The sequence below is a fragment of the Trichoplusia ni genome, chromosome 24 (assembly GCF_003590095.1).
Source record: "Trichoplusia ni isolate ovarian cell line Hi5 chromosome 24, tn1, whole genome shotgun sequence".
NCBI lineage: Eukaryota > Metazoa > Arthropoda > Insecta > Lepidoptera > Noctuidae > Trichoplusia > Trichoplusia ni.
This window is the reverse complement of record NC_039501.1, coordinates 1,192,811-1,208,898: the sequence shown is the minus strand read 5'-3', so window position 1 is coordinate 1,208,898 and position 16,088 is coordinate 1,192,811. Positions and strand designations below refer to the sequence as shown.

General features: G+C 32.5%; 1 protein-coding gene across 3 annotated transcripts in view; it reads right to left on the bottom strand.

Moving 5' to 3' along the window:
• LOC113505174 overlaps positions 1–16,088 on the bottom strand; it is a 57,461-nt gene that overhangs the window by 12,035 nt on the left and 29,338 nt on the right. Inside the window, exon 1 of one of the 3 annotated variants that reach the window (XM_026887759.1) lies at positions 11,838–12,408. The exons of the other annotated variants lie outside the window; for them this stretch is intronic. Within the exon in view, the coding sequence (XP_026743560.1) occupies positions 11,838–11,853 (16 nt within the window). The 5' untranslated portion in view covers positions 11,854–12,408. Of the gene's footprint in view, positions 1–11,837; positions 12,409–16,088 lie in introns of those variants that run through there. 3 annotated transcript variants of the gene reach the window in all.

The window sequence follows — 16,088 nt, the reverse complement described above, 5'->3', positions numbered from 1 at the left end:
AATACATAAAACCTATTTAAATCTTACGTGGTAATGTTGTCAGCATTGCGCAGTGGGTGCAACATGACGTATCAAGCAGGTGTGTTTTGTTTTTAGGTTGGTATCACCTCGCTATCATTACTATCGCGATAGGTACAATACTTATCAAATATGATAAAATAAAAAAACTTTAATACTCGATCATAACGAAATACGTTATTTTATGGCTGTGTGTAAATACTGGCGTTATATTCAACCTTGTTTTGGCGCGAGATTTCACATTGGTTGTTAAATTACTTAAGCTTCCTATAAATTGGGCCAGTGGTTTGTTTTATTGGTAAATGCGTGTTTCGCGGTACTTAGGGTTAAGTGGTACGGTGCTTTGTAAACAATTGACATTGTTTTGCATCATTCCCGGTACTTCCCGAGTTGCATTTGTTACGAAATTCAACGGTTATTTTGAAGACAGTCGCTTACTAATAAACTTTATTTTAAATTGACGTATAAAAGGAGTAGGATCTCGATTCGACAGGCTATTTTTAGTTTGATTTAATAAAAGTTGCTGTTTTTACAACGCGTTTGTAGTTTTTAAGTGTGTGAACGTGACTAGCATATTTCGTTATTGATAAATATTATTAAATCTTGAATAGTATGAATAAATTGGCTTATATCTGTCTCACGTCTGTCTCTCTATCTGTTTAATAAGAAAGAGGAAGATGGAGTTCATAAGACATTACTAGTCATATTAGAAAATTGTTTTATAGAAACCTGGGTTTAAATAAGGTTATTTTGGTAAATGACATACAATATTATTACAACTGCTCACTATTTATCACATGCGTTGGCGAAATGACATTTAAAGTCATGACTCAGCCGTCTTGTGCAACCATGCCAACCGTTTGTTTTCAAATGCTTCTTTTAAATCCAAAAATAACTGAATCCATAACATATCTTATATGATATTACTATTACGAAAACTACAAGGGATCTACTACTGGTATAAGCAGTATTATTGTATTTATTTGTGGAAGAGAGATGGCACTCTACGTTACGTAGTGCGCTGTCTCGTTCTCTCTCTGTGTCTCTACAAATGCAATGGTCTTAGTTTAAATGGTGGTATTAGGCCTTAAGGTAAAAAAGAAAATAGACCCAGAATATTGGGAAATCGCTGCGAGGAAGACAAACTACTACTGATAAAAAACTGAATATATTTAGCACTACTAAAAACTTAAATTCAGCGCCTAAACTAAAAATTAGTTTTAATATACCTGTTGCTCCAAAGATCGTGAGATAATAACAGTTATTTATTTCCCTTTCATCATGGAAAATACTTAGCACGCAATATTAAAAGCAAATACCATTTTTATAGTTCCGATAAAATTGTGTACGAACGTATTTATACAGTGAAATCATCTAAACTAGAATGTTTCAGTTGCAACGGTAAAAACCGGTTTGAACTGGATATCAAAATAAAAATGGCGAACATGTTTCATGTTGTGTATTTAAATTGGTTCATTGATTGACCTTCTCCTTAATTATTTTATTATTATAGTTTTACGAAAAAACAAATATTATTTATTTATACTTTTGCACATATTGCAAGGATTGTGGATGACTGTTTTCCGACGTTTTGAATAAAAAATGCACTTGTATTTTATAAATAAAATTAAAATTAGCTAAAAATAGTTTTTCTACATTTAGTAAACATCTATTTTCAGCTAATTTGAATAGAGGAATTCCGGGTTATCATTCTCAAGTATATATTTAATATTTACGTGTTTAGAAATAATGTTATTATTTTATTTCTTTGTTTTCGCTAAACCAGTGTATCTATAGTGCTCTCTATGAATAATTCTAAATCGCTAGCGTATTATTCGTAATATTTCAATCCGTATTTATATTATACAAATCAGAAAACTGTGTAGTTTTTATTGTATTTTCTTCTGTGATTATTGCAGAGCTGTAAAGTCAAACAGATTTACGTATATGTATGGGTAGTGTTCTAGCATATTATCGAATAACTGACATCATCGGCCTAGCCTTTTCCTAACTAGTTTGGGTCTGCCTGATTCAGCTAAATACCAGTGTTTTACAAGGAGCGACTGCCTATCTGACCTCCTTAGCCCAGTTACCTGGGCAACACAAAACCCCTTGGTTAGACTGGCTGTCAGACTTTTCAAGCTTCTGACTACCTTGAAACGACTGTCAATGATGAAGGAATAACTCGTTATGACAAAGATGGTCACCCATCTACTGACCAACCGCGTCAAGCGTACCTTAACCTGTGATCGATTCATTTATGCGGTTATAGCGACGACCTGTAATAACTGAAAAATAATTCAATAATCTCAGATACGCCTACAAATGTTGAAACAAAATCAAAGTAGCGCAGTGGAAACACGATTAGTCATTACAATGAGGTCATTGTTTGACCTTGACCTGAGCCATTCGAAGGTCAAAGTATAGCTCATGTAAGTACAGGTAAGTTGCCAAAGAAAACTGTAACTTTCGTATGCTTTCGTTCTCGTTCTGCAGTTTGTTTGGTACACTAGATGTTGCAGCTGACTTCGTCCACGAATTTGTGAAGTTATTTTAAAAAAATGGATTAATAGTTTTCGTTTGCAAGGTACCTTAATTTCATTACTTTTTTGCTTCTAGTTATAGCGTAAGCCTAATGGGATTATGGGATATAACCTATAATTTAAGAAAAAGGTTTTAAATTTTTCCAATTGGTCTTGGTGTCGGTGCATGGCAATGTCCCGCAATTCTTTATACGCAATAATAAAATTAGATTTACAGGGTTGTTTTTGTTTTGTTTTTTTGTTTGTAAGCATTCCAGGAACGAAAAGAAAATACTTCGTGTGACATAAGTGTTATAAAATGAATTGTTTCCTTAGCAAGTGTTTACGGTAATATTGGACATCTGCTAGTTAGCTAATTAGTTTATTTTGATAATAGACGTAATGACGTTCTGACTAATGTGGGACAGAAAATAGATTTGTCTTAAAAACAGTGATGATGTAAACAGTTTAACGTATTTTAAAAACCATTCATGTGACTTGAGAGTAGTTTGTGAAAACTTGGTTACAATGTTTCTAATTATCTTGGTAGTAATTTGCCTTATCAATTTGCTGAGTTGACTTCCAGTCTTGACAGATTCTATTAAATAAATGCTGTTAAGGTTAATTAAAACACAGTTGTGGAAGCGAGACACCAATTAACTTCGTATAGATCCGTCTCGCTTCCAAATGTACAAAAGATTAACGATACGATTTCGTGGTACAGGCCTAGATTTCATGCCAACATTACGATATAACTTATTATGTAATAGTTCCATCCTGGAGACACTAAGAAGTACTTGAGACCTGCGGAACGGTTCGAGGGTGTCTGGGCGACTAGCGCTTTCTTTTTATTTTAATTTCTGCTATATGATGCAAAGGGGTATTAGTAGTCTTTAACTTAAATTTAAAATTAATGTGAAGCCTGGTTACGATTAATTATGATCTTAAAGTTATGTGAATGTGATTTGAATTTTTGCACAACAGGGATGATGGCTAGGGCTGAATAGTAAAAATCTATTTAGTAGTTACATCGTTAAACGTATTTTTGCCTTCTTCTGAACATTAAAAAATTGTCAAAGATAAACTGCTTTATAGTTTGGGAGAGCTCGTCAAATTGTCATCGTCTTCATTCACGCTATTCGGAAAATTGACGGATGGACGGATTTTTAAAAGAAACTAATTAAATCAAAAATGAAACTTCATGACCTTTTCCATGACAACCAAAATTGTTTAAAACTGCTCGTTTTGGTCCCAAAAACGAATGAATCTGATATGTTAAAATTAAAGATTTAAAATAGTAATAAACAATATTCCGTAAGTTATGTAAGGTGTGCCCTGACCGAAGTACGCTAAAGTATAAAACATTAATATTGTTGTTAGGTAGTTTGACTTAACAAAGAATCTATCTAATGAATAGGTTAATTCTGACGGCACGTGTCACATGGCACGTGTAAAAGGGAACTTTTCTTATTACTTATTGAAATAGCTGTTGACTTTTTTCTTTTGTTTTTATTACTTTTAATTTAAAATGTTATCGAAAGTTGACAAATTATCACTTAAATTAAAGAATAGCTGTTATAAATAGTTGAGACAAATAATTTTATAAAAAAATAAATACTTGAACATGGCGGCCATTTGCCAATACTACCAACTTTAAAATATAAACAGAAGCACCAACTTTGTTACATAAATAATAATATTATAATCTCGTTATCAATACATTATTCTTTATTATTTATTGCATAATACATATAAATAAAAACAACTATTAACCACGGCATTTACTAAAAAAAAAAACGATAAAGAAAATCATACGTTTGAATTTAGAAGCATAATATTGCAGTATGTTTTTATAAGAAAAAAATAAGTTTTTGTTAGGTAAAAATATAAAAAACTTTTTTTATGATCTGATCTGAATTTGAGGATTCACATTCATTTTCGTGTCAGCAACCAAACTTTGGAGTTCAGAATCATTGTGAAAATTATAACAAAATTTCAAATTACCTATATCTTGGTTGCCATGGAAATATTTTTGTATGAACTCCGTCCGGTTTCAGGCTATTTACATAACACAAGAACATTTAAAACTTTTATTTAGTTTTCATTAGTTATTTTATTGTTTCGTCGTCGTTAACACGGAGCTCGTCGCTTCATCGGTAATCGTTCGTTTTCCAAGGTTTTCTTGGTCAATCTAAAAATATATTGAAATACGTAAATGCATTTGTTTTATTCTTCCTTAGCAACTATAAATGAATATTTTATACTGTTATTCTGACGTGTTGGTTGACGTTGTTGTTAATATTCGAGTGAATAGTGATAATTCTGTAAAAGATTCATAAAAAAAGTGTTTTTTTTAAGCATTTTATCTTCACATACTTAAAATTCTTAGAATATTCATGATTACATGACCGCGCTAATATGTATCAGAAAATACTGGACCGATCGGTAAACTTCTGATAGTCCATTTATTGAGGAAAGCTTCAGGATTTATACCATCACGTAATGATTAATAGGAGCAAAACAGTAATGAAACGCTTTGAAAAAAAACTATAAAAGAATTCCATAACACGCAGGTAACAGCTAGTTAATTATAAAATAAATAAATGCGGACAACATGACATACATTGTTCTGAACCCAAAGTAAGTTGCTAAAGCACTTGTGTTATGGAATTCAGATACAACGAAGGAACTACAAATACCCAAACTTTTATACATATTATATTATTAATTACTTTCAAGAGTACACGTTACAATATACCAGTAACAATATATCATACACACAAAGAACGAATAAAGAGAGCAGTATAACATTCCTAGAAATTCTATATTGAATGCAACTCCTTTCACAAAACGCTAGTTGGAAAATTGACATATTACGCGAAGGCAAAGGAATCGCATGGAGAACGTACGAAAGCTAACACGTGGAAACCTGGTAGTACCTAGATTTTTCCTCGCCTTTGAACAAGGACTTTCCAAGAATATAATGTCCAAGTGATGTGTGTTTATAAAAATGAATTGCTGTTCTTTAGTGTCGCTAAAACTCAATAACGGATAAACCAATTTGGCTTATTTTAGTATTTAAATATTCGTAGCAGTCCAGGGAAGGTTTAACTTTAAACAGTGGGCTTATAAAAATATGGAAAAATTGCGGCAAATACGAAAATATAACAAGAACTTTTGAACAACCACGAGATCGAGTACTAAGCGGGTGAAACAGCTAGTACTATGAATAAATAGGGCTGCCTACAAATATAAAGGGTTAAATAGAGTATAACGTTTTAAAAATTTATATTGTGAGAGTCTGTTCCTATTTATACGAGTTTGTTTATTTTGTATAATGTAGAGAATTTGTATTGTTATAGTTATACATTAAAACAACTGTTTAAAACACAATAGTACAATTATCAGTGTTGTTAAACAAAATGTTTTGAATGTAGATTCTTTTTATTTTAGAATACCGCTAAAATTATGATAATATTTATATGTAAGATAAAACACATTAACTAGAGAAATTAGGAAGTAAGTATAAAGAAAATGATGATGTTATAATATTCGCAACCAAACTGAATTCCGGATTACAAATATATAGATTGTCATGCCGCTGACAAAATCTCAAATTCTGTTCCGTATATTAACACTGACATACAACAAAGCAAACAAATTGAAACTTGTATAAATACAAAATTAAAATGAAGCAAACACGACAGGAATACAGCACACACCAAACCCACATCTAGAATCTATACAGTCTCTAGCTAGAAATAGGACAATGTCAGTTGTAGAAAAGAGACAGCTATCGCGGCGTACAGCGCCATCCCTTTCCAACAACTTGCAAGTGTATCTTGTGTGCTAGTAGAGGGCTTTCAGGACGAAATATGTACGGGAAGTAGGGAAGTGAAGATAGATGCAAGCGCTTATTAAAAATCAATAGAAAGCAACTGGTGGCAAATAGACGGTCGCAAATACAGAGAAACGCTTTCAATTACCGAAGTTAATTAAATTAGGGATGAAGAGGTTGTATGAAATAGTACGAATATGTTTTATAGGTTAGGATTTTAAATGTATGTATTTAGAAATATTATTTAAGCATTATATATTATAAGGCTTTGCTTAATTTGAGACTAGATGGCGTTGTGCGAAAGTTGTAGAACATTTATTATTTATTTAAATCGTCCTCATCATCAGCCCATATTCGTAGACTGGTAGACATAAGCCTCCCAAATTTCACGTCATCGAGATCTATCTTTAAATTGTCCTGTAATTAACTTATTTTCATTTTCTAAAATTCAGGAAAACTCCTTTGAGGGTAAACGAGAAATAATTAGGGTGAAAAGAACTGCTTTAAAGACTTCTCAGAGTTAAAGATTTTCAGTGAGTTTAGATCTAGGTCATCCCATAGGAATATCACGTTACAGATTGGCTAGCCAACAATGTCCCGTCAAGGTTGAATGTACTTTAAGGAAAGGTCTATACCGAAGGACAAAAGAACTGTAGGAACACCCACACACAAATGTCAATTACATACCCTTTCATTCGCTTCAAGGGTTTATTAAAAAAATACCCGGATAAACTCTTTCTTGCAATACTGAGGATAGCAAATAGAAAAGAGAAATAAAAACGTTCACCACTTAATTTTAAAGCCTGTCGCTGTTAACCCCGAATTTTATGTTTGTTGTTATCGTGGCAACAGACAACATCATTTTTGAAAATGACACCTGTCCAGCTATCATGGTGATAAACGAACAGATAGGTAATGAAGACAGACGAACAGACAGAACATAGGCAATAGGATTTATTTTTTACTTTTTGATTACGGATTAAAAAAACCCAAATTCCGTTATTTACAATGGCCGATGAATGAAATTTTTTTTATTAAATCGGCACTATTCGTATTATTCTAAACATTTTTTCAACACAATAATTGGAAAATCAGTACGGGGCGGAACCCTCACGTACCTACAATACAGTGAATTTCTTATTATTATTTTGACAAAATGCTTAAGAACATAGGAATAGTTTCAAATTTAATCCAACTGCCAGTTATTCATCGACCATTGTAAATAGCAGAATCGGGGTCCAGAGAGCCAAAACTTCCAAGAATGATCTAGAAATAATCTAAAACGTGAAATCATTGAAATTAACTGTACCAACAGATTACGAGTCACGATCTATAATTTAACGGTGTCTACTCACAATAATGTTGAGCGAATATAAGTCTTTATGCTTTGTATTTAAATAATCCATTGTTTGATTCGAGAGTAGCAAAACTTGGTACCGATATTGCGTAAGTCATTAACGTGACGTCGTTTTCCAAACAATGATTTTTAAGATACGAGAAAACGTACTTTGAACAGACAGCGAATCCTGAGTTTGTTTCGTCATTTATTCTCAGGGTAGACAGATAGGAAATGTCGTCTCTGGCATGCTGTAATAGTTAATTATTAAGTAATACTTATAGTATAAATAATTTCATTTTTTATCCGAGTGGTTACAAAATAGTATAGAATTTTTTTTTCATGGAAATAAACTATTTTAAATAATAAAAAAAAAAAACTAGGACATCAGCAAAGCTAGAATTAACAATTGATATTTTCCGCGGCAGGCCGAGAAGAAAATGGCGGGATGAATTCGTTCTTCTGTACAAACTGGCCTTTGTTAGTCATACACCGAGATATATGGATGGATGGAAAGCAGGCCTTCAGCCTGTAGTGGGACACCAATGGCTGATATTAACAATAATTTATGTAAATATCCGCCTAAAGATATATTTTTTTAGTAGCCTTATTTCAAGTTTCTTATTTTTTTTCTTAAACAATCGACTCCCGCAATAAGGAATTAAATATTTATGTCGCGGGAGATTTCACAAACATTCAAGTCCCGTGCACAAAGATACCCAGACTCTGGACAAGCATTCGTGGATCACACAAACTCTTGTCCAACGCGGGGGTCTGGCGTGGTGACCTCAACCACTCGGCTATCCGTACAGTCACTGCATATGTAACCTCCATAGACTATCCTCCTGGGTATGTACGTGATATCACTTCGAGTGGCAGCCTATCTGGTCTTTCCTGGGTATTGGTGTCTCCTATAGTATTTCAACGAATTGTCTGCCAAAACACAAAACAGTAAATAAGGAAAACGATAATAACGATATTAACTACGATATTAACGATTTAGATAATTTTATTTATTTTCCGCATTAGATAAATCATTTTGTAATATTATAAAAGTGCTCGAATTGCGAGTCGGTCCTAGGCTACTGAGGGTTACGTACTGATAGGCTAAAGACAACAAATTATTAATTTAATAACGATTTACCCACACAAATTTGTCGGGAAAAGCCTGTTAGTTTCGGGTCTAATCCGATAAAACGTCGGTAAAACATTTTAAAATAAATAATAAAAAATTCGTCTCGAGAAAGTTAGTATAATAATTTATTTATTTATTTATTTATTAGTTATACCAACAGCATAACATACATTTTTAACAAATTAGATATATAATAACATAGTGTCTCGTATGCATGCCTATTATAGGTACACACAGCATTTATGAAGTAAAAACCTTATTTACAAAATGAAATAGTCACTCATATCGAAGAGTATCCTATCAATGCCGAACTTAGATTTAGATTTTACAACCGCAGCATCACAAATACATCTTCTGTTAAAATTACAACTGTCTTACTACAACAGAAGGTTCCAATTTTACCTTTCGGTTACGGAACAACCTAGAAACAGCGTATAAAACTTACAAAAGTATGGTAAAAAATCATTCTTCGTTCTCATACATTGAAAGCCAGATAACTTGTTAATATCGGGAACACCGCGGGAATTACTTTCCGCCATACAATACGTGAGGAAGTAACATTTACCGTTTGAAACATAACAGAGATAAAAGTGTAATTAAATGCTTATAAACCCGCGATAAAACACCGAGTCCCTTAAAAAGAAGTATTTTCTGTCTCTTACTATCTTGTATGGTGAGAAAAGGATGGAGAGAGTACAAGTTAAAATGTCAAACTAGTTTTTGCATTAAGCGTCAGTGTTTTTAATGCACAAGTTTCTGTATGTCGACGTATTGATATGGTAATTTTATTTGACACTTTGTTTTGTCCTTTTCTAATTTAGCAAGAGTGACAAGGACACCAATAGTCCTAAAGAAAACATTAATAAGTCTATTATTTTTGATACTATATTACATTTTAAAGAGAAAATGTTTGTCAAGGATTATTAACTGTGTCAAATGAACATTTTAATTTAATTACATCGTGGGTTTTCTAGAACCTTCCAAGGTTACTTAAACTATTCAAAGATTAGGAAAACGGATAATTATGTTTGAAAATAACCTACAAAATCAAGGTTCTTAATTCGCTTGTATTAAAAAAGGCGAAATAAGAATTGCCACCAACTACGTAAAGATATTAATAAGTATCTAGCTGATATATGTAAGTAACCATTTTTTTAACGTTTATCATACCAACTACTAAACATGTTTCTTGTGTTTTGTTGCGCATAAAAGAAACAATGCCCTCGTAGTTTATTTTGATTTCGAACTAAAAATCAAGAAAAAGAGCTATCATAATCCAATTTAAAATAACACCATCGAATAATCTGGGCAAAGGAGTTTTTCCAGTTAGGGAAGATTTGACCATGTACAATTATTTTACTATCATGACAAAATGACCTGTAAACAAAATTGAATTGGGAATTTTTGGATTTTCCAATCTATATTATTCTCACAGCGTTATCCTCAACCATAGCTAATTAAAAATAGCATGCAAAAGTGACACTATCCTATTTGCAGAATCAATTATTTCTTTCCCTAATTCGCCAAATTTTAAAATTTTAGATTATAACTAAGCATTTTTTTATTATTTTATAATAATTTTCATCTTATGAACTACTTTATTACTCATATAATTGAGTTTTGCTGTGCTCTATAGGGTCCACAAATGTTTAACATACATAGCTTTACGTCTATACTGTAACATCTTCAACACATTGTGCAAATAATGAAACTCCTTTATTTCTCTATACCCTTGGTTTCCATTTAAAACCTCTTTATAATACAATCGTGTCTTCAAGGCGAGCCTGCCCCCATGAGACTTTAGCAATCAATAATATATTGTAGGGCAGGCTAGAATCTAGAATGCCAGTCATGTATTTTGTTATTTATAGCGTCCGTGACTTTAAAACTGATTTTTTTAAGCATAAGAATGTCCTTCAAGACCAATAATGAATAATTAAATGCGTGATAACGTTCGACAAAAATATATTTTGCTTATTAAAAAACAATGTTTTTTTTTGCCTATATTCGGCACAAAGACCAAAATAAATATAATCGGTTTTATTATCATTATAAAACTTTAGATAAATCCAAAAGATATACATAATTCCAATTTATAATAAACATAAATAAATTTAAGTATAACAAAAACTAAAATCCATTTCGCACGTGTTTAATTAGCACAATACTTAATCCGCAATGAATACTGAAGCGAGCAAATTAAATTAGCAACTTATAAATCATATACGTTATACATTGACGACTCACTGCGAACCGTATTCACGATTCCCGTAAGAATGCGGCAATGGATGCCAAATGAATATCGTTTAAAATTATGTCCGTCGTAAAATCTGTTGTGGTTTTAAAAGCAATATTTACTGTTACTTTATCTTACTTACATACCGCAGACGAGCAATGGAAATCAACGGAGGAAACGTTCAAATATCTCTTTATAACCAAACTCCCGACTTAGCAACAAGATTTTCACTCATTTAAACTTGAACCACACACATACATTCGCAAGTTTGTATAAATATTAATATTAATAATAAACAATATATCGGAATAAATCGTCCATTTCGTCAATATAATTATGAAGAAATCTTTTCAGCATACCGTTTCCAACGAGGGAATGTCTGAAATTAGCACGAATGCCCTTTTGTGGGCGACCGGGGGGGAGGGGGGGTAGCGCAGGGCAGAGGAGGGGGGGGGCAGCTCGCATTATCAAATGCATCGGACATAGGTACCTACGTACACACGAATATTCAACTGACACAAATAATGTTTGTATAATCTCAGACTCCAAACATTGATATCATTAAGTGATTATTTAATAAATATCAGCATTAGGTATTATCTTTATTCTTCTACAAGGAAAATAATTATAATTTATTTTTATTGTAGTATTTAAAAGTGAAGAGCAAAAAATAACTTGACGTTTTCACATTAACATTATTTATAATACACACTTAATTATTATTAATAATTTATGTACGATAAAATACTCACTCATTTTCTTTTTCATCGCACGAAAGAATTACCTAACAAAATCTTGAATAAAACAACTAAGATTTTGCCACAGAGTCACTGCAATACAATTTATGAAACCGTCACTAAAGGCAAAAAAGAAAGGAAAACAGCAGACAAATGGCGTCGTCCACGGTTAAAAATAATTATTTTAATTATATCGTCATATTTTGTAATCAATTATTAATTTCACTCACAAAACTATAATTTAAAAAGCAAAAAAAATAAAATCACAAATTAGAACGCGACACGACACTGGCACAACACACCGTCGAAAAACGAAACAATTTAAAAAATAAAATCCGATGACATCAAAAACCGCGGTAAATATGGCGTAATTATTTTATTTTATTTTGTGCTGGTATTTGAATGGAGCGTTATTACGGGCGTTCGATAAAGAGTCTTACGTTCGAATAATAAGCGTGCCGACTGGCGAGTGCGGCAGAACTAGTCTGCCGTTAATATGAGCCTTCGGAGTTTGGCCTGCGAAACGCTCGCTTCTCATACAACCATTTCAAAAGTATATAAATAACCACCGTTCTCCGTTCCGTCCCGCATTTAAAGTAAATTAATTGATATATTTTCTGTGTCAGTCTATTTGCTGGTGAATTAGTAACAAATTACCAACATAATAACGTTGTTTAAAATAAATTCGATGATTCATTGCGATTAAGGAAAGGTGTAAGGTATGTATAATGGGACGATGTTTTTAAAACATGTGCATTTTGTACGTACATTCTTACGTTTGTATCGTATTTTATTACTGATTTGACCGTTCTGCGTTCTTAGCGCACATATTATTTTGTCACTTAATATTCTTGAGATAATTGAAGACCAAAGAAAACAAAGGTTCACGTCGTCATAATTATATAAATTCCAAATAAGGTAACACATTGAATTCAATGCTATAATTCTCATAGTGTAAATAAATAATATTGATTAAAGTACTAACCTCAAAAATAAAAAGATATAAACATGTTTATAAAGTCCACCTTATTAATTGAAAACCTATTTCGGTATAACCGCATGATGCCATCAGATTTTCCACGAACGATGCAATTTAATACGCTGGCAACACAGGCAGTTGAATATTGATTGAATTAAGTTGTGGACTGACGTACAAAAGAGGTACACTAACAAGGTCTATTTCGACTGCAGTTGTATTCAAAACTATAAAGACATTGAGAATAAAAAATATTACAACTATCTTTCAGAATATTGGAATGATTAAAAAACACATTATAATTATTAGCTGTTTTTACAAACTTACATTTTTTCTCAGTAACGAAGACTTCGTTGTTTTGTTTTCTTTTAAAATAATGTCATGACTTAAATACAATGTATGAATTATATTTAAATTATTGAAACTTAAAAAAAAAATTAATGGATTAAATCAACCTTGCCAGTATGCGAAAATAAAACTATTATTTCCATTAAAAATAAACCGCCATTTTAGTTCGGTTCATACCAGTTTTGACACGTTCATAACTACTTACTTTTTGCAGTTTATTCTAATAGTTGCTTGGGTTTCTTGTTTGTTTTTTTTTTTATATTTATTAGGCGGGTAACAAAATCTGTATGTTTAATTTTTAATCCTACAAAGTGGTTGACAAAAAGCATGATAGTATACAAAGAACCTTTAAATACGTTAGTCAAGTCATAAAAAACATAAGACGCATGTTTTTTGTCGAGAAATGAAAACTCTTTTTATGAATACGGGGTACGTCATTTCCTATTTTACAATCTACAAACCTTTGACGTCACGAGAAATTTTAAGTCAATGTCTATTTATAGGTTATCTGTATTTTGAATGCTGAATAATTTACTACCTGCCTGAAATTGAACCTTATTTCAAAACAAAATGCCTTTGAATGACTGTTCCTTAATTTCTGATAACTTTAACCATTATCAGAAATTGACTTAAAATAATAAAAAGTATCTTCAATGTAATCATATTATATACGTTATATAATTGCTATTCCTTCTATTTTTACGCTATTATATTCAAAACTAACCGAAACCGGTTTTGTTCGCGGTGCTCATGTTAATTAACAATGACTTTTAAATTCTTTCACATTTATAACTACTTACACATATGCCATGTGGTACGTACTAAATCTTATCTGATCACAGTTGCAAAAACTGTATGGCCAAGCTGAGTTTTGTAGAAATATGTTCTTCATCATCATCAGTATTCAGTTCATGTCCTAGTCCATGGGACATAGGACTTTCTTATGGGAATCTGGCATCACTAAGTCCTTTGGGTCCCAAAGGGGTAGAAAGGGGTGATAGGTTTACCTTGACAGTAAGACTGTTGCAATTTTGAAACTGAAACGGTTTGCAAGGTGTAGGAGCGTTTTCTCTCTTCCACAACTGCAACATTTTTACTTAAAAAGGTCGTAGTAGGTCAGCTTAACACCAGAAAACATTGTTTTATATGATACAATATTTTATTGATAGGTTAAGTTAAGCTGGTTATGAGTTCGCTGTAGTCTCAGGAAGTCTTTCCGTTTGACCCCCTTCTACAAGAAATGGGGAAGAATTCCGGTGGTTCTATAATAGCCGGTAAGAGACCGGCTGACACTTTTGCCTTCCTTAGGCCGAAGAAGATTTATAGATATCAGATAGTATCGAGCCAAAAAAGAAAGGCTGGTTATCAAGGGAACATTCAGAACTACTAATGGTCCCTGATAGGCAGAAGAATTGAATAGAATAGAATCTTCATTGAACACCATGGAATTACATCAGTAAAATTAGTAACATACAGTGTAAGGGTACAATGACGGTCTCATCGCTAATAGCGATATCGTCCAGGCAACCTTTGAATGGACAGGAAAGATAGAGGTAGGCGACTGGTGTACTTTTTTATAGAGTTTCTTGCCGTGGTTCAAGTGCCATCCATAAGGATGACACTTGAACCACGTAACTAGACTCATCATTATAATGTTTTGAAAGAGCCTGGAAAACGGGCTACTCGAAATATAAACTTTAGATTTTTATTTTGATTTTATAGCTCATGCTTCATATAAATACAGTATTCACCGAATCTGATACAAATTCAAACCGATCACAACATAATTTGATTATTCTAAGCTAAAGAACTGGTCCATGGCTCAATAAACTGTTACTCATTAGATTTTTATGTATTGAAATATTTGCACACCCACGCGTTATTAAGACGTAAAACTTACGTATGTAAAGGACGTATTAAAGACAAGAACGGAAGAGCACAGTAAAAGACATCGTTAATCAATATTAGTCGATAATTATAGTTAATAATTTTAAGTAAACATTTTATGGACAGTGACCGCTGGGTAAAAGTCACTTCTCCATGGTAGTCAGCTGGCGGACGGCTTATAAAGCGGTTACGGGACTATCTAAATGCTTACCACGTGGGGTGGTTCTATGTGGTCAAGGAGAGAGAATCGTGGAGGAATTTGGAGGAGGCCTTTGCCTGAGAGTGGGACACAGCGGGTTAGGTGAAAAAAAAAGAGTGCACACAACCGTCACTCGGATTTCTTTGCTATTGTACGAGATGGCATTTAATTTTTATTAAATTTAATATTTTTAAGATAGCATTTTTACTTTTTTATTTGTTTCAAAATTGTTTAAAAACCGGATGGTTCTGAAACGTCGTCCAGTTACCTCCGAGTCGTGCCTAGAGAAGTTTTATTTCAAAAAAGCTTTTTAAAACAAAATCATGGAATATCAATTCTAAATACGACAGCTACAAATGAAAACAAAAATAACTTTCAAGGTGTTTACTAACACTTTTTAAAGTAACACTATTGTTGACGCGAGACAGCACTCTACACAGCGCATATCGTCGTCTCTTTCCATCATTAAAGTTTCATTTTAAAAACTGGCAATAATGGCAATAGGCTCTCAGAGTTGAATACTTATCAATGCATACGAAACAAACCGCGTATCGATTTTACAAGGTTAAGTGTGTCTGCGGTCAAGGCTCGGATGGGTAACCGATATTTATACAAACATTACATAATATCCACTATTTATATCAACAATGAGATTGTTAAAACGTTAAACTTTAAACATTTTGCATTTTTTTTTTAAAGAAACAATGTTGTGTTACTTTGAAATAAGGGTTTTTGTACAACCTTGATGTGAATCTTGATGGTTCAAAAAGGGATTTCAAAAAACCGATTGATTAACCAAGTTACCTTAAACCGATCAAGTTATTTGTGTAAACTGTACTGAATAAAAGATAATATG